Source organism: Rattus norvegicus, chromosome 10, assembly GCF_021556685.1.
Source record: "Rattus norvegicus strain SHRSP/BbbUtx chromosome 10, alternate assembly SHRSP_T2T, whole genome shotgun sequence".
Taxonomy (NCBI): Eukaryota; Metazoa; Chordata; class Mammalia; order Rodentia; family Muridae; genus Rattus; species Rattus norvegicus.
Window position 1 is genome coordinate 44,403,550 of NC_141543.1, and position 19,347 is coordinate 44,422,896.

A 19,347-nucleotide genomic window follows, 5' to 3' on the forward strand; every position below is an offset into this window, starting at 1 on the left:
TTTTGGGGCTGGAGAGATGGCTCAGCGGTTAAGAGCACTGACTGCTTTTCCAGAGGTCCTGAGTTCAATTCCCAGCAACCACATGGTGGCTCACAACCATCTGCAACATAATCTGATTCCCTCTTCTGGTGTGTCTGAAGAGAGTGACAGGGTACTCACTTATATAAAATAAATAAAATCTTAAAAAAAAATAAAAATATATCTTTCAAGTAAATTTCTACTCCATCTGGTGGGGTGAGCTGGTGTCGTTGGGCCTAGATTCGAATGCCAGCCATTATCGTCAACTATTTTTATGCAGCTGGGCAAACCACTTCACCTCTCTGAACCTTGCGTTCTTCTCCCACAAACGGGTCATGGCTGAAACACTGTCTTGCTTAAAGAGCTGCCCTGGGCGTTAAAGAACAGAGCACACAATAAGGCTCCTCGTGTGCTTCTGGCCCCATAGGACCCAGCCAGGAGCCCCTGGTTTCCCACCAGCTCTAGTATCCAAGGAAAATAGCACTTCATTCCACAGTTGCAGAGATGTCTCTGGGAAATCCAAAGCCTCTCTAGGGGCCTGGAATAGCCCCATTTATGGAGTGCAGATAGTAGAACATTTCAGACCCGAGTTTCCAGGGTGGGATGGGGTGGCACATGTCTAGGGTTGAGAGAGGGTGTGAAGGGGCGGGCACCAACAAGAATGGCCACTCCGGCATCATTCCACTTGGCCTTGATACAAAGGTTGTGGGTTGGTGGGCGGGTCACTTACCTGCCACTCAGTGTCTTATGGCAGCAGCCAGAGCTGGGTTAGGGGCCTGGGTGTTCTCCATGGAGGGCAAAACTTTTTGGATAGCTCTGGCCTGCAGCCAGGAGTGCCCACCCTAAGTGATCCTTCTTATCCTTCCCCCCAGTCTGTTGTCTACTGCCATGGAGGGCGTGTGGGCTTCTTCCAGGGAGACATCCGCCTCCTCTCAGACGACATGAAAGCTCTCCGCCCCACCATCTTCCCTGTGGTCCCACGGCTGCTGAATCGGATGTATGACAAGGTGGGTCCCACGGACTGGAAGGTTCTCATTTTATGGTGTGGACAGACTCTGGGGTTCCAGGAGGGTGGTTTTCCTTCCCTCCAACCCAGGTCTGAAAACTTGCCTCCTTCCTGTGTTCCCCAACTCTTCCCTGTGCTTCTTTCTCCTGTTTCCTTCCAGCTTTCAAACTCTGGGTAAAAAGACCTGACCTCCCTTCCTCTCTTCGCCTCCCCTCCTTTCCCCTCCCTGATCTTCCTCTACCCTCCCTTCCCTTCTTTCCCCCTTCCCTTCCTCCTTTCTTTTTCTTTAAATGTTTATTTATTTATTATGTATACATTTTATAGCTTTCTGCCTACATGTATGCCTGCAGGACAGAAGAGGGAATTGGATCCCATTACAGATGGTTGGGTTGCTGGGAATTGAACTCAGGACTTCTGGAAGAACAATCGATTCTATTAACCAATGAGCCATCTCTCCAGCCCCCCTTCCTCCTTTCTACCCCATCTCCTTCCTATCTCCAAAATGCACCTGTCCCGTGATAGCCTTAACCTTCAGCTTCATGCTACAAACCCAGGGCCTCTCTCTCACGAGTGTACACAGGAATACATGGGGATGTGTGGGAATACGTGTCCTCTGCTGGCCAGATGGACCCTCTTCCTGGAGGGAGCATCTAGAAGATAACCGGGCCCCACTTCACTGCTGTCTCCTGCTTGTGCTCCTCAGATCTTCCACCAGGCAGACACCTCACTGAAGCGCTGGCTCCTGGAGTTTGCAGCAAAGCGCAAGCAGGCTGAGGTCCGGAGCGGAATCATCAGAAACAATAGTATCTGGGATGAACTCTTCTTTAATAAGATTCAGGTAAAGAAATGAGTCTGTGAGTCTAGAGTGACACCGTGCCCAGCGGGTGATTTCATAGGAGAAATGGAGATGGCCCAGTGACCTGTAATAATAATAATAATAATAATAATAATAATAATAATAATAATAACAACAACAACAACAACGACGACGACAACGACAACTCTTGTGCTGCTGCTGGAATTTTAGAGCAATGATCTTTTTTCTTAATTTTTGGAGATGGGTTGTATCTGGTAAAAAGCAACCTTACCAATAAGGACCCTTAGGTTGGCCATGCTCCATTGGATGGTCTCACGCCCACGCATAGATGGGCCGAACAAGTTGGACTCCATAGGATGTTAAACAAGCAAACAAAAAACAAGAGCAAAAAACCAGGAAGTTGGAAGAGAGGTGAGAGAGACAGGGATGGGTCCTGGTGGAGTTAACAGGAGGAGTGGGGGAATGAATGCAGTATGAGATTCTCAAAGAATTAATTAAAGATTTTATACACATATACATACATGCAGATATATGCATACAAATGCACACATATATATACACACAAATACATACATATACACACACATATACATACATACATACATGCATGCATGCGTACATATGTATTTAAAAGACCCATAGAAAGTAGGTCCTTTGGCCTCCACCCTGCTGGGTGTTCCTGGGGCCCAGAGGCCTGGGCTTCCTCCTGCCATTCCCAGAAAACTGGTGATGATGGGCGTTTAACAGGACTTACTTTTCTCCAGATAAACAGGAATCCTCTTTCCCTTTTCTTGTGTCCAATCCCACCAACTTCTCCTGAATCAGGCCAGAGCCAGTTCCTTGCCACATCGCCACCGCAGTCCCAGGTCCTGCACCACCCTAGGAATCTGGTTCATTAGTGGTATCCACTCAGCCTTCTTCCTGCTATTCTGTTTTTAGCCAAGAAAATTAATATTTAAACTTGGCTCAACATACAGAAACAAAGTGTTTCAAATATCCTTCGTCCCCAGCCGAACATAGTAAATAAAGCATGGTATTGATTCCTACACGAGAAAAAGCTGATGCCATTAAAATGGAAGCTGGAGCTGGAGAAAATTGTCTTAAGTAATTGTTTTGGAGGCCAGTGAATAATGAGAGGAGGAAGAAGCAGCTGAATCATTTAAGGAGGGAGAAGCATGGTAATTTAAAAAATGCCTCATGGCATAACAGCACAGAGTTGGTCACAGAATTGGACAAACTGTCGGTTAAGTTGTCAACTAACAATAGTCACATCTATTACAAAAGAGAAGGGGCTTCCTTAGCATGTACCAATCCCCAACCCGAGCCCCAGCATCCGGGGTCCAGCTGTTGAAAGCAGACCTTGAATGAGGACTGTGTCGTGTGTCACCATCATCGACAGCTTCTATCTTCCCACAGGCCAGTCTTGGAGGGCACGTGAGAATGATTGTTACCGGAGCAGCCCCCGCATCACCAACAGTCCTGGGATTCCTACGAGCAGCTCTGGGGTGCCAGGTATCATCATACAGGACCTCCCTTGGGAGTGGTGGGATGTGTGCTAGACAGCACAGCTGTAGAGAGGAAGATGCCGGAGGGCTAAACCTGTCATCCTGTGGGTGATAGAAGCACACAGCCACAGAGAATTAGAATGGCTTTGCCACCTTTTGAGAACCCCCAGGAGTATCCATGGTACAAGAGTCCTTTACCTGGAACCTTGAAAGTTTTAGCAAAAGGAAAGGGAATCAGATTATATATATACATATATATATATATATACACACACATACATACATATATACATATATGTGTGTATGTATATGTATATTATATGTATATATACTGGCGAGATGCCTCAATGGTTAATACTCACTGGTCTTCCAGAGGACCTGAGTTTGGTTTCCAGCAACCACATAGTGGGTCACAAATCCAGTTCCCGGGGATCCAGTGCCTTCTTCTGACCTCCACTGTCACGGTACATACGTGGTGCACATACATAAATATACTCAGCCATATACATTACACATCAATTAATATCAAATTAATATGTTTTTAAACGTAGAAAATGTAAATGTATCCTCCATGTGCTGGAGACTCTGTGTCACACTGCCCCGCCTCTCTGTTCTCTACCGCCTTCCAAGAGTCTCCCATCTCGAAGCAAGAGCATCAGGATAAAAGAGAGCCTATCTGTGTGGTGTTGTTTGTTTGGTCATCTCTAAGAAACAAAACAAACAAAATCATCTCTTGACTTATCCATTCAGTTAAAATCTGTCAAGTTCCTACAGAAGTAGGGTATTGTGTCATGGCTGTAGCAAGGCTTCAAGGGAAGCCAAACATGTCCGTCTCTTATGTACAGTGCTTAAGTAATTATGCTTTAGATGCCTTGAACTGCAGGGCCTGGAGAGGAAAGTCAAAGATAAAAATCAGATTCGTAGTGGACTTAGAATATTTATCTTGAGTATAGTGAACATAGAGCCTATGGTTGAAAACTGGCCAGAAACCCTTATTCCAAGCCACACAACCTAAGTGCTCATGGTTAAAAGTAGCAGCACAACCCTGCTGGGTTCAGTTGCACCAGTGTCAGCTACTCAGGGAACCATGCGTCCCCGTCCCCGGCATCCTCAGCAGGAAGGCACAGATGGTCAGTGGGAGGCAGGCTGGCCAAGAAAGGCCACCAGACATTTCTGAGACAGTGTGGCCCACATCACGGTTTCTGTTTCGCTTGAAGGTCTATGAAGGTTATGGGCAAACTGAATGCACAGCTGGGTGTACCTTCACAACGCCAGGGGACTGGACATCAGGTAGGAGAGCTTGTGGGGGAGGGAGGGCAGAGGCAGGAGGTGTGGTAACGAGGTGGTGTCAGGAGAGCATCTGTATTGTGAGACTGCGGATGTAATGTTTTCTTTGTCGCAGAGTTTCACACCTTTATATCTTCCCCCTACTTAAACATTTTTACTTGTAATTTAAAACCGCACTTATTTTCTTACTTTGTTTATATGTGTGCACATGCACACATGCACCCTGGCACGCCATGGAAGTCAGAGAACAAGGTCCAGGAGTTTGTTTTCCCCTTTCATCCTCTGGATTTCTGGGAGAAGTGGAGATTCTTCAAACTCAGCAGCAAGCGTCTTTGCCCTCCTGCTTTTTGTTTGTTTGCTTTGTTTTTATTTTTGTTATATAAGTAGAATTTGTGCAAAGTGTGGGTCGCAGGCTAGAACTCCACATGGGAAATGCTTCTAACACCTGCACACTGAGCTCATAGATTCTACACAACCACGCCGCTCTGCTTACAGCTGTTTCAGAGCTGGTTTTCATTTTCTGTTTTTTGTTGTTGTTGTTGTTTTGTTTTGTTTTTCTTTTAAATACAATAAAAGAAGCAGGCTATGAGTTGAACGTGACTCATAACAGGCAACTTTTAAAAAAATGTATGAGTGTTTTGTCTGCAGGTACATATATATGTGCACAATGTGTGTGGGTGGTGTCTGTTGGAGTCAGTAAAGAGTGCTGGAACCCCTGGAACTAGAGTGCTGGATGGTTGTGAGCCAATACGAGGGTGCTAGGAATCAAACCCCAGTCCTCTTGGAAGGAGAGCAAGTGGTTAACTGCCGAGCCATGTCTCCAGCTCCTCTGAGGACTATGTCTTGAGGGAGAGTCTCTCACGGTGTATCTGGAAGGCAGTGGCAACCTCAGGAAAGAGGAGGCCCATACACGCTCTCATTGTGAGGAGATTCCTCCTCCTAGGCAGACAGAAGTAGGTCTGTAGTGGTTAGCTTTTGGGTCACCCATCACCAGACTCAGACTAGGCACTGACCGAACTTGGAAAGCACTCAGCAAGAGAATTCTTCAGCACACTTTCCCCTGGGACCACTGTGCTTACGTTTGCTCAAACACAAACCCGAAAATCTGGAATGATGTGCATGCAGAAAAAAAAAAAGTTAGTTAATGCAATAGCATCACAGGGTCTTGAAACATGATAGGTAGACTCGAAATGGAAACTGCATGGGACGGAGCCAGATAAGGAGTGATTTTTTTCTCATGAACCCTGTCTCATTTCACTGAAACTGGGTGAAGCTTGCTTGCTCCCCATACAAACTTTTTGCTCATTCTCCTACTGACAGATATTCTTCAGGGACTCTCATTTGAAGTCATGCTCACTCGTTTTTTTAAAAAATTATTCAAATATTTAATTTTAATTATACATAGGTGGGGTGTGCATGTGAGTCCAAATGTCCATGGGGGCCAGAAGAGGCCACCAGATCCCCTGGAGCCAAGGTTTCAGCTGGTTTGGAGCTGCCTAATGTAGATGCTAGAAACGCAGTTCTCTGTAAGAGCAGGAGGACGAGCCATTTCTCCCACACCTAGCTCCGTGTGTGTGTGTGTGTGTGTGTGTGTGTGTGTGTGTATGTGTGTGTGTGCGCGTGTGTGTGCGTGTTTTATCCTTGTTGTGTCCACTGTACCAAGCCACCATTCCATGAATATCATTCCTTTTGGATACTTTCATTCTTTTAAAACATTACATTTATTTATTTGTGTGGGAGAGAGAGAACACATGCATCTCACAGTGCACATGTGACTATCAGGAGAAAGACTACAGGAGTCTGTTCTCTCCACTGTGTAGCTTCTGGGGATCAAACCTGGGGCACAGGGCTTGGGGGCAAGCTCCTTTCCCCACTGAGCCCACTCTCATCCCACTTACCTCGGATGCCATCCTTGTCGTGTTCCCATTTAAAAGTGTTGAATTTTTAATTCACCCTTACTGGAAGCCCTAGGAGGCTGGGTGAGAGGAAACTTATGTCTCTTTGTATAATATCACCACAGGTTTGGCAATATGTCTCCTAAAAGAGAAACCCAAGTGCCACAGCCTTCTTTTTCGTGCCCATGGCACATCTGATCAGGACCTTGGCCAGCACCTGCCTAGCATTTCATTTCCTTCCCAGCATGAGGTGAAGACCACAAGGGCCAGTGAATGACTTAGATAGGATCTTGTGGCTGGAGTGCATAAGATCATCAGATTTTGGGATTTGATTTTTTTTTTTCCCAGGGATGAGCAACTGCATCCTGGTTTTATGTCCCTTTATCTAAGCACGACATTAAGTACAATAGCATCAATATCGCCTAGGTGCCTGTGAGAAATACAGAGCCTGATGCCTCATCCCAGGCCTCAGTCCAAATCTGCAGTGTAGCAAGCACTCTAGGTTGTCTCTGTACGCACCAATCAGGAGCCTGACTAAGGGAAAAGAAATAGCGGTTGTAGTTTATGATCTGCCTGTAGCACACGCTGGCCTCGGTCTCCTGATCTCCCGCGCTCATCTCCTGGATGATGCTATTACAGGTGTGCACCACCATGCCTACCTGGGAAAGATGTTTCGATGTGGGCGCCACTGTAAAACCTCCTAACCATGTGCATGGTGGAATGAGACTCCCGCCTTACTCAGGGCCTCCATGTAGGTTTGTGCTAGGTTAATATGCTAGTCCCACTCTGTAAGAACCAAACATAAGGATCAGTGAGTGGTTCAGACGTAAAAGCTTGTGCCACCAAGCCTGGCAATCCCCGGAATCCACATGATGCAAAGACGGAGAGAACTGACTCCTCCAAGCCATCCTCTGACCTCCACACATGTGCTGTGGCATGTGTACCTACAGAGAGAGAGAGAGAGAGAGAGAGAGAGAGAGAGAGAGAGAGAGAGAGAGGCTACACTAATAAATGTAGATAAATTAACCAATGTAAACTTCACATGGTGGCGCCCTCCTATAATTACAAGACTGGTGAAGTTGACATACAGAACCACAAGTCTGGGGTCAGCCTGGGTGCTATAGAGAATTTCAAGACAACCTGGGCTACACAGAGAACCCTGTCTCAAAAACAATCATTTATGTGTGTGTGTGTGTGTGTGTGTGTGTGTGTGTGTGTGTGTGTGTGTGTGTGTGTGTGTGTGTGTGAAGTGGAGCTCACCCTCTGCTTTTCTCAGAGTGTTGTTTTATCCTCGATTTGTCCCTGTCAACAGCACCTACATAACAGTGTGTTACTCTGGTCCCACAGCTCCCTGCTTTAACCCACTTGGGAGTTTGTTTCCATTTTTGTTTTGGTTCTGTTTTGTTTTGTTAGAGGTAAGGCCTCTTGTGACCCAGGCTAGCCTTGAACCACTTACTATGCAGCCTAGGATGACCTTGCGCTCCTGATACGTTTCCACCTACCTCTCAAGTTCTGGGGTTATAGGCATGCTCCACCCTGCTGGGGTGCTTAGGCATCCCCCCAGGGATATCACACATCATCAGCGCTGAACCACTGATGAATCACCTTGTTCTGCTGCCCTAGGGCACGTGGGAGCCCCTCTGCCCTGCAACCACATCAAGCTGGTCGACGCAGAGGAACTCAACTACTGGACCAGCAAAGGAGAAGGAGAGGTGAGGCTCAGGTGTCACCTTTAGCTTCTGTGGATGTCACGTGTAGCCAAGCAGAAGCAAAAAGCCATAGGCATAGAGCCATTTTTCCCCCTTACCTGCATGCAAAGTCATTTTAAGTCATCCATGTACTTGATACAACCAACGCCACTGAGACCGAGTGATCCTAAATCAAGAACTCTTCATTTCTGGACTTTAAAAGAAGTACCCCTCCCTCACAATGCACCCCGTTGTGGCATAGGTTGCCACAGTATATCTTGTCTCTTCGGAAACACGGCCATACATCAAATAGGCCAAATGAAGTGGGCCAAGCAGAGCCATTCTTGCTCAGCCCTAGGGAGTGAGTGGAGAATCAGGCTTCCTGCCAAGCAGTGAAGCAGAGGGCCTGAGCGCCACTAGCAGGGACATCCAGTCACCAGTGTCTTCGGTGAGTATCCCAAAACAGCATGAGCCCATGGTCAGGGACTCATGGCAAACGAGGGAGAAGTGGCAAGTGGAGAAAGGATGGCCAGCACAGGGAAGAAGACACTGCTCCAGAGAAGGCAAAGGGACCAGGTAAAGGGCAGAGACAGCAGAGAGGTGCTTCACACCCTCTGGTCCTGTCACAAGCTCCACAATGGCCTTCCAGCAGATGGAGAGCACATTTTCTCTTGTGCCTGCTGACGGCCTGTCAGTGTTGGATCTCTTAAACCCTGACTGAGCAAAGCCATGCATTTGCCCCCACAGATCTGTGTGAAAGGACCAAATGTGTTCAAAGGCTACTTAAAAGACGAGGACAGGACAAAGGAGGCCCTGGACAGTGACGGCTGGCTTCACACGGGAGACATTGGAAAATGGCTGCCGGTATGTAGGTTTGAAGGCTGGTGTTCCACATGTCATGTCAGTGATGAGTGGGTGTGCGAAACCAGCTCGCTGAGGGGACACCTGTCCGAATGTGCCCCAACCTTGTCCCAAGTTTCCTGCTCCCAATGAAAGTGACAATGGGCTGTGTGGAGGGCGGGACTTGGGCCTTCCTTAAAACAACGTCCTATCCCTCATGGAATCCAGGAAAGGTTGGTGTGTGGAGACCGGTGGCTAAGTAGAAGAAGATGCATTTCTTGGGAAGATCTGAGAAAGTCAGTGTGTAGTTAGGGTTTTATTTCTGTGAAGAGACACTATGACCACAAAAACTCTTATAAAGGAAAACATTTAATTGGAGATGGCTACGGTTCCGAGGTTGATTCCCATCACGGTGGGAAGCATAGCAGCATGGAGGCAGACACGGTGCTGGTAAGGTAGCTGAAAGCTCTACATCCAGATAAGGAGACAGCAGGAAGAAAGACAGCCAGTGGAGCTGGCTTGGCTTCTGAAACCTGAGGCTTTGCCTACCTCCTGTGACACACTTCTCCCAGCAAGGCCACATCTACCCCAAAAAGACCATACCTCCCAATAATGCCATTCCCTTGAGCCTATAGGGGCCATTTTCTTTTCTTTTCTTTTTCCCGTTATTTCTTTATTAACTTGAGTATTTCTTATTTACATTTCAATTGTTATTCCCTTTCCCGGTTTCCGGGCCAACATCCCCCTTACCCTTCCCCCTCCCCTTCTATATGGGTGTTCCCCTCCCCATCCTCCCCCCATTACCGCCCTCCCTCCAACAATCCCGTTCACTGGGGGTTCAGTCTTAGCAGGACCCAGGGCTTCCCCTTCCACTGGTGCTCTTACTAGGATATTCATTGCTACCTATGAGGTCAGAGTCCAGGGTCAGTCCATGTATAGTCTTTAGGTAGTGGCTTAGTCCCTGGAAGCTCTGGTAGGTTTTCATTGTTTTTCATATGCGGTCTCGAGCCCCTTCAAGCTCTTCCAGTCCTTTCTCTGATTCCTTCAACGGGGGTCCTATTCTCAGTTCAGTGGTTTGCTGCTGGCATTCTCCTATGTATTTGCTGTATTCTGGCTGTGTCTCTCAGGAGCGATCTACATCCGGTTCCTGTCGGCCTGCACTTCTTTGCTTCATCCATCTTATCTAATTGGGTGGCTGTATATGTATGGGCCACATGTGGGGCAGGCTCTGAATGGGTGTTCCTTCTGCCTCTGTTTTAAACTTTGCCTCCCTATTCTCTGCCAAGGGTATTCTTGTTCCCCTTTTAAAGGAGTGAAGCATTCGCATTTTGATCATCCGTCTTGAGTTTCATGTGTTCTGTGCATCTAGGGTAATTCAAGCATTTGGGCTAATAGCCACTTATCAATGAGTGCATACCATGTGTGTTTTTCTGTGATTGGGTTACCTCACTCAGGATGATATTTTCCAGTTCTATAGGGGCCATTTTCATTCAAACCACCACAGCAGGGGCATTGACCCCCAACTGAGAGATTGGTTTCTGGAAAAGGGATTGGTTTCTTGGCATTGATAGATAAGGGATACTTCAGTTCCTTTGACTCTGCTGGAAGTCATTTTTAGCACCTTGAGCAAAGCTACACTCTTTTGGGCTACAAGGTATAGAATAAGAAACTAAATCTTCATAGCATTCTTTGGTTATACCTCCCAGCTTTTTAGCCCAAACAAATTTGCCCCATTCTCTCATTTAAAAAAGTCTTTCTTTCCTTCTTTCTTTCTTTCTCTCTCTTTCTTTTCTTTCTTTCTTTCTTTCTTTCTTTCTTTCTTTCTTTCTGTCCATCCTTCCTTCTTTCTGTCTTTCTGTGTTTCTCTCTTTCTTTCTCCCTTTCTTTCTTTCTTTCTTTCTTTCTTTCTTTCTTTCTTTCTTCTGTGTACCTGTGTGTATGTGTACCTGTGTGTGTATATGTGTGTGTGTACTCCCTCATGGTGATCATGAGGTCAGAGGACAACTTGCACGCATTGATTCTCTCCTCCTACCATGAGAGTCTTGGGGATCAAATTAAAGTCCCAAGCCTTACTCAGTAAACCATCTTTCTTGTCCACATTTCCTTATTGTAAAAATGAGGATAATAAGGTTATTTGCCTCTACAAGGATGTTGCCTTGGATGCTGTCACAAGGAATGAATGAGGTCATAGCTACAAAGCGCTTAGCACAGTGCCTGGCAGGTATCAGACACTCACACAAACATTTTGGGGGAGGGCAGGACGCTATTGCCAACACCTGAGCCCTTGCCTGGTGTCACTCACCCCCTCTGTGTGTCTGGAAGGTTGCTGCTGTTTGGTTACAATCTGAGGTGTTGCGTTTATCAGTACATGAGTGATCCTAAGGCCTCCCTGGCTCTGGGGCCAGATGAGTGAATTTGCCTGTGCTTGGGCCTGTGCACTTTGGGCCTTTGAGAAACTTTCATGCATGTAGCAGACAAGGACAAGTCTCCAGTGTATGCCCTGGGGCAGGAGCTCTGCTCTGGGAAGACACATGCTTTTTGGTTTTATGTTTATTTTTGGCGTGAGTAGGGTTAAGGGAAGAAGCAAAGGACAGGTACTCACTGGACCTCACTCTTAGGCCAAGAGGATAAGAAAGACTGGAAGAGACAGTCAGGCCAGGATCAGCAGACAGTCAGCTCCAACAGAAGGCCCACAGATGTGTAGGAGAGGAGCCGGAGAGGCCTATGGGGCAGGGACACCCTTGGAGGGAGGGTTGTCCCAGAAACCAAGGATGATTGAGACTCAAGGCCCTGCAATCGATTTCACCACTTTTTGCTTTTATGTATTTGTGGTGGTGATGATGATGATAATGGTGGTGGTAGTGACAATGGTGATGATGGTGATGGGTTCTTGAGAGGTCTTTCTGTTAAGCCCTGTGTATAGCCCTGGTTGAACTCAAATGTGCTGCCATCCTCCTGACTCAGCCTCCCTACTGTTGGCGTTACGGACACGTACCATAATGCCCAGCTCCTATACTGTTTTTTCATAAAAAAAAAAATACTATACATGTCTTCATAAAGAAATCCTATATATGTCTCAGAACAGTAAGTACTCAGATCTGAGGCACTGAACCTGAGTGAAGCCGCCCTTCCAGGGCATGGCAGGAAGTGATTAAATAAACTCCAGAGAAGCAGCTGAGGCGCTCAGACCCAAAACATGCAAACAGCGGCCAGCAGCCATGAAGTCAGAATCAAGTTACCATCACTTCTAAGTCAGGGCTGAACTTTCACTGAAGCTGCTCTTGTGTTTGGAATGAGTGTTTATTCTTTCCATGTCTCCCCCGTCAGCTGACTGTGCATTCGTGGCTTAAGTTCGTCATGGCTGTGATGTGTCCCTGTCTCTCTTGCATACATGTGCCTGTGTCCTTTTGTCTCTCTCCATGAATGAGGTCAATCTGTAATTTTTCTCCTGGGATACGACTCCGGTTTTGGTGTCAGCTGACTTGAATGAGCAGACAGGCAATGTTTGTGACCTAATTTTTTTTTTGACCCGTTTTCTAGAAGACCATATGCAAGGCTTCAGTGCTTATATTTAAGAAACATCTGTGCATTTAAAACTTACTGTCTTATAGTAATAGATGAAGGCCTCTGATCCAGAGAGTCCTGGGTCTCAACCCTGAGTCCTCTGCTTCCTAGCCCCTGTGGCTGTTGGAGGAGTCAACTAATTCCTGACTAATGAGGACCAGTTAACTGGACCCTCATTCTCTTCACTAGAGAGCAGAGCTGACAAGAACCAGCTGTTGCTATGATGACCAAAGAAGTTAGGTAGGGGAAGCATGGGGATTCAGCCCTAGTGTTGAGAAAAAAAAACAGGCCCTGTTTTCTTTTCCTTTCCTGGAGAGAATGCTCTGGTCCAGGAGGTCCAAACATGGCGTGAGGATGGAGGGAGTCTGTCTGCTCAGGATGTGGTTGGTTTCCATGGGAGGAGGAAAAAGAGGTGAGCATGAGGGAGTCTACTAGTGAGGATTGATGGGAGCTGAGAGAGAGAGAGAGAGAGAGAGAGAGAGGTGAGGCGGACAGGGATGACCCCAGGCTAGGGCAGACTAGAGGACAATGATCTCAAAGACTCTGAGCTATATCCTAGGTGGACAGATTTTCACGGCCTGACAGGAGTCACTTGAGCATGGCGAGGTCTGGGAGCCCATGAAGAGATCTAGCCATCAGCTTAAGCACATGGAAATGTCTAGTTCTGGTGCGCTGTTCCCAGAGATAATAAGGAAAGAACAACATTCATGGGTTATATATCAATTCATCACCCCAGGAACTCAAAAAGGTCCCAGGGTCAATGAGGTGAATAGAGTCCCAGAGACCACTGGCACCAGCACTCATTCCCTGCCCTCCCTGCCAGTGGATGCTGGGAAGATGATCTAGTGACCGGGTGGAAGCACGGGCTCTCTGAGGAATCTACTTTCAACCAGGAGACTGCAAGAGCACTTCGGGGTTGAGGCAGTAGTCGGGGAAATAGCGAGGTCAAAGAGAGTGGATCTGGGGATGTTGGTGAGAAGAGGTGCAGCTGAAGTATGGGCCTCGGCAAGAGGATCCCTGGTGGGTCAGACATGGATCTGAGTAGAGGCAGATGAATGCCTACTTCAGAGGGCGGGGTGGCGGGGGTTGAGGGGAGCGGGGGAAGTAGGAAGGCCCGGTGGGGCCCATACAGAAGAAGGAATGGTGGGCGCAGAACTGGCATGTGGTGGGTGATGGCTCCATCAAACCCCATGCAACATCTCTGTGGACACAGAGCGCAGCAGCTCTGGGGTGCTGGGGTATACAGGGTAAGTCTGCACGGAGGAGGGGCGGCTCCAGCTCGCAAATGGGAGCGCTGTCTTAGGAAGCTGTCTGTGCCACTCCACAGGAGGGAACGCTTAAAATCATCGATCGGAAAAAGCACATATTTAAACTTGCTCAGGGGGAATACGTTGCGCCCGAGAAGATTGAGAACATCTACATCCGAAGTGAGCCTGTGGCGCAAATCTACGTCCATGGGGACAGCTTAAAGGTGAGCACCACTGCTCCAGCGCTCCCGCGCAGACTGGCCTGCCAGAACGTCCAGATTGCATTTTGATTTCTAGTCAAGCACTAGGATTCACCCATACATTTCTAATCAAGAGGAAAAATTCCTTTTCAAAAGAGAAATTTTGGGGCTTGGGAATCTAGTTCACTGAGCAGATCACTTGCCTGGCGGACAGGAAGTCCTGCTTTCTGCTCCCAGCACCACTTAAAACCAGGATGGGTGATGCATGCAGAGGCAAAAGGATCGTGAGTTTGAGGGCAGCCTCAGTCTCAAAGCGAAAACGCAGAAGAAATCTTAATTACTTAGGATTTGGTTAATTGCAGTTAGGGCAAGTGAGTTCCTTGAAGACATAGAAATAGATACCTCCACTAACTTTTAATGTATGCCCACTAACTTCCAAGGAGGGGTTTCTTGAAATAAGATATTAAATAAAAATTCAGTAATTTTGCTTTTCTGATTTTGTGTGTGTGTGTGTGTGTGTGTGTGTGTGCGCGCGCGCGTGCGTGCATGGGTGTGTGTGGTGTGTATATGTGTGTGGTGTGTGTGCATATGTGTGGTGTGTGTGTGTGGTGTGTGTGCATATGTGTGGTGTGTGTGTGTGGTGTGTGGTGTGTGTGTGTGGTGTGTGTGCATGGGTGTGTGTGGTGTATGTGTGTGGTGTGTATATGCATATGTGTGGTGTGTGTGTGGTGTGTGTGCATGTGTATGTGTTTGTGTGTGTGGGGGGGTGTGATGTGTGTGTGTGTATGTTGCTGTGGGTTGAACGCAGGGCCTTACTGCACGTTAAGCAGGTACTCTACCACTGAGAACACTGAGATACACCAACCTCTAAGCACTGCTGTTTCAGTTTTTAATATGCAAATCAATTGTGTAGGTAAATTAATATAGCAATGCAAGGAATGTTACTGATGATAATATTGCTTTTCAGTATTAAGACATTTGCTGTCAATATCATTTAGGTCACGGTCAGAAAGACCAAAAAGATAAGCCACGGTATCAGAGTTACTGACTCCATCCTGCGCATCTGTTTATATAACTGAGCCTTAAATCACTTTTAAAGAAAATAACCAAAAAAAAAAAAAAAATTAAAATGGTTCTTCATGAATGCATTGGAAGTTCTGGGAGATGTTTTACAGAATTTGGATCAATAAAGTTGTTAGATTAGCATCCTCCAAGATGTGCAGATCTGAGGTTGACATGAAAATCTGGGGGTATGTTAGAAGTTGTGTGTGTGTGTGTGTGTGTGTGTGTGTGTGTGTGTGTGCGTACGCGCGCTCATGCGTTTAACTTTTGGCTTTTGAAATGGGAGCTTGAACTCAAGGCCTCAGGCAAGCTAACCAAATACTTAACCACTGATCAGGCCCGTGTCAGGCATGATCAGGCAGGACCACATGGCACACTAGTGGAAGTGTTTTATAACCTCCGAATAAATGTTTCATAACTGTAGACTTATTTTTAGGAAAGGGTGGAGTCTGAGAATGCCAAGAGATTATTTTTAATGCTGGACCACAAATGAGAGCTCTGAAAGCTTTTGTCATGACCTCATGACCGTGCTTTTCTGGTGGGCTTTGTAGGCCTTTCTGGTTGGCATTGTTGTGCCTGACCCTGAAGTCATGCCTTGCTGGGCTCAGAAGAAAGGAATCGAAGGGAACTACCAGGAACTCTGCAAAAGTAAGGTCTGTACCCCCGTATCCCCGGGTGCCTCCTGACAGGCTGCTGAGTGTTTTATAAGTCACATAGCAAGAGGACAGAAGAGCTGACAACTGTGAAATCTAAGTTCATAAGAGGTGTCTGGTATCACTTTACACATTGTAGGAACCCTAAATCAGAGGTTTGTCCTCGTGTGGTTGTTGAAGACATCCCTGCTCTTTTAGAAATGGAGTAATCCATTGGGTTCTTGGGACCAGGAACAATCACACGAAGTTCATCCGACTTCACTGCTCCATGGCTTGGAAGGGAGCCAAGAGGAGATGACTTGTCCCAGACCACACAGCTGGTTCACAGCACAGTCAGATGTGAAGACAGGCTCTCAGACCCACTGGCTGTGCCCTTGCCAGGGGAGGGTGGAGCTCTTGTGTACTGGGTTAAGAGGCAGCGATAGAACAGAAACAGTACCACAGCTCTTTCCGCTTAAAGCATCTCCCACTCCCACCATCAAGGAATTGTCTTATACATCTAGGAAAGGTTGCTGTTCTGTTTCAGCAGCAGACATAGCCTGGTACCTCTGGTCCTACACTCTGTCCCTGAGCCCTGACCTTGCATAGGGGTGGCAGCCCTTCCAAAGGGCCACTTAAAGCACACCCTAACCCACCCGCAGTGACCTCTTGGGCCATTTGCCCCCCTTTCTCTCCTGGAGAGAGGTATCGATTGGCATGGCGCCAGGTTACCCTCAGCAGGGAAGGGACCAAGAGAGCATGCGTCCGCTCTGTCACTGGTCCCTCTATCCTCACCCCGCCCCCACCCCTGTTTTTTCTGTGTTATTGTTTCACTTACATGGTTCAATTCAGGAATTGAAGAAAGCCATTCTGGATGACATGGTGATGTTGGGGAAAGAAAGTGGACTGCATTCTTTTGAACAGGTAACCGTGACCTTTCTCACACCGGTTATAACCCTTTGCATAGAAGCACCGTGGCCCTGACCCAGGCTCTCTCCCTGTCTGGTATGTGGCCAGCTAGAAAGCTACACACAAAAAGAGCCCCTGAAGGGCTGTTTGACCCAACTGCAATCTCCCGCTCCTGAGCTAAAATAGGTCGCTGGACAAGTAAGGCCGTGCTTGTTGCCCTTATAACCACAGGCTGAAATAGAAGCCTTGCTGTCACTGGTGGATCACGTGGGCCTGGGCGGGCTCCCAGGCACCCTATCTTATTTTTATTTTTACGGGCACTGCTGTCTTAGCAGCTGCAGGCAAGCTTACTTGCTGGGAGGACACTATCAGCCCAGTGGCCTTTTGCAAAAGAGGAAGAAACAAAGCACCTGCGAACAAAGGACGCTCAGTTCCTCTGAGACACTCTGTAGCCGGGCTCAGGACTGAGCATGCTCAGTCCACCTTCCTGTTAGCGTCTATGCTCTTAAGTAAAAGCCAGAGAGAAGAAGGTTCCAAGCAGAAAATAGTAACACGCTGATAAAAATTTTATCCTTTGGATTGTGAGATAACTGTCTTTTATAAAATCAGCATTCACAATTGTCCTTTGGGGACAGGGAGATGGCTCAGCAAGTAAAGGGGCTTATTTCACACCAGATGACCTGAGTTCAGTTCCTGAGTCTCATATAATGAGTTGACCTCTGAACTCCACACATGTATGTTCATATTCGTACATGCATGCGTGTTCTACGCACACATTTGTTTACACACAGAGAGGTGAGGGGGTGAATAAATGTAACAATTTTTTTCAAGAACTGCTTTTTCAAAGGGTTTGGTGGCACATGCCTTTAATCCCAGCACGAGGGAGGTGGCGCTCTATGAATTTAAGGCCAGCCTGATCTACATAGTTCCAGGATAGCAAGGGCTCTGTAGAGAGACCCTGTTTCAAAAACAAACAAGCAAACAAACATGTTTTCCATCAAAATTTCCCAAAAAATATAGCATGAGGGATCTATCTGCAAGGCTTATATGAAGTTTTAAATTTTATACGCTGTTTTGACGATAGCCTACAACTATTTTAAAGTTGGTTTTAAATGTAAAATTCTTATGTTAAATCTGAATTAAAATGTTTATGTACAAAGATTTCTTTTTTATTGTTGTGTTGCTTGGTTTTGGACAGAGTCTCAGGCTATAGTGGTTTCAGGTCAGAGCAGGCTGGCCTGCTATTTATTATGTAGCCCAGGCTGGTCCTGAACTTACTGCAATTCTCCTGTCACAGCCTCTGGAAGTTAGGATTACAGGTGTGAGCTGCCTACCATATCCAGCTAAGGTTCTAATTTCTTCATTTCAAGCTGAAGGAATCTAAACATAGCCTCAGCGTTGAAGATTGTTCTTCTCCTGAGGCAGATGTTTAAATTTAACCAACTTTACTGAGAAACAAACTTTTGCTTTGTCAGTAAACATTTTAGCTAAACCTTGACTCCCAAGCATGCTGGCTGCTTGTGGTACTTTCAGAGTGGAAGGTTCATTTTTTGCCACTGTGGTTATTTCAATTTCCAGATCTGGTAGAACTTATTTTGTGGTCTTTCCTTAATGGGGATCTGCATGACTGGATCACACTCGGTCATGTGGTTCAGGGGCTACCCCGGAGAGGTTCCAGACCCTGCAGTCTGGGGTAATTAAAGGACCAGCTGGGGCTGCACCTGGTGACAGCCTTGTGAATTCCTAAGCCCTGCACGCCATCTGTTGGTGCAAAGCTGCATGACCTGCACAGGACACAATGATAAAACCTACTCTGGGGTGAGGGGGTGAGAGGGAGGGAGGGAGGGAGGGAGGGAGTGGAAGAGAGAGAGAGAGAGAGAGAGAGAGAGAGAGAGAGAGAGAGAGAGAGAGAGAGAGATTAGGAACCTTAAAGTCTCCATTGCCTTTGGTTAGAGCACTAATGAGAAAGAAAGTTCTTGAGTTTCCACATACCCTGTGTAGTTTCTATTCTAATAATCTGCCCTAACCATGGCAACCTCAGATGCAGGAGAGTCATGTGGCATCCCAGAGGTCTTCAGCGTCATTGCCAAAGTTGTCACCTCTTGATCTTCTCTGTCATTCTGTCCGCACTCCTCTACGCCATCCTCCCCAGCACACGGAGCAGCCTCAGCTGACCATAGCAGAACAAACGCCAGGGTTCCTGTCCATTGGAAGGTGCACTCCAGACACAGGCTGCCCTTCACAGAAGCTGTCCCAATTGATCCACAGTCCATGCTTGTCTTGGTCTTTTCCCTTTTCAAAAATAAATGGCCAGAGGCTGAGGGTGTAATCTAATTGGCGAGTAGCTGCCTAGAATGGAGCCCTGGATTCGATACCCAGCACCGTGTACACGAAGCAGGGAGGCAGTGTGTTTATATAATCCAAGCACATGGAAAGTAGATGCAGAAAGATCCGAAATTCAAGGCTGTCCCAACTACAAAGCAAGTTCCAGACCAATTGAGACTCTGAGACCTTATCCCAAAGAAAGAAAGAAACAAACAAACAAACAAACAAAAATACAAACAAACCATCAACCAATGATGTGGCCACACTTGCCTTCCTAGCTCTAGGGAGGCTAAGACAGGAGGATCATAGACTCAAGGCCAACCTAGGGCTGCACAGTGAGACTTTGTCTCAA

At 46.9% G+C, this 19,347-nt stretch overlaps 1 protein-coding gene and 1 long non-coding RNA gene across 12 annotated transcripts in view; one reads left to right on the plus strand and one right to left on the minus strand.

Annotated features, from left to right (window-relative positions):
• Acsl6 (acyl-CoA synthetase long-chain family member 6) overlaps window positions 1–19,347 on the plus strand; it is a 62,236-nt gene that overhangs the window by 34,187 nt on the left and 8,702 nt on the right. For all 11 annotated transcript variants that reach the window (NM_001439549.1, NM_001439550.1, NM_001439555.1 and 8 more), the window contains 9 exon segments: window positions 891–1,025; window positions 1,728–1,862; window positions 3,258–3,353; window positions 4,564–4,636; window positions 8,152–8,240; window positions 8,964–9,080; window positions 13,948–14,091; window positions 15,681–15,782; window positions 16,614–16,685. In NM_001439549.1, coding sequence (NP_001426478.1) covers window positions 891–1,025; window positions 1,728–1,862; window positions 3,258–3,353; window positions 4,564–4,636; window positions 8,152–8,240; window positions 8,964–9,080; window positions 13,948–14,091; window positions 15,681–15,782; window positions 16,614–16,685 — 963 coding nt within the window.
• On the minus strand, window positions 1,833–3,448 carry LOC120095099 (uncharacterized). Its single transcript, XR_015631215.1, has 3 exons — window positions 3,201–3,448; window positions 2,596–2,770; window positions 1,833–1,944 (listed from the first exon to the last, which is right to left on the minus strand). It is a non-coding gene; the product is annotated as an uncharacterized LOC120095099 (long non-coding RNA).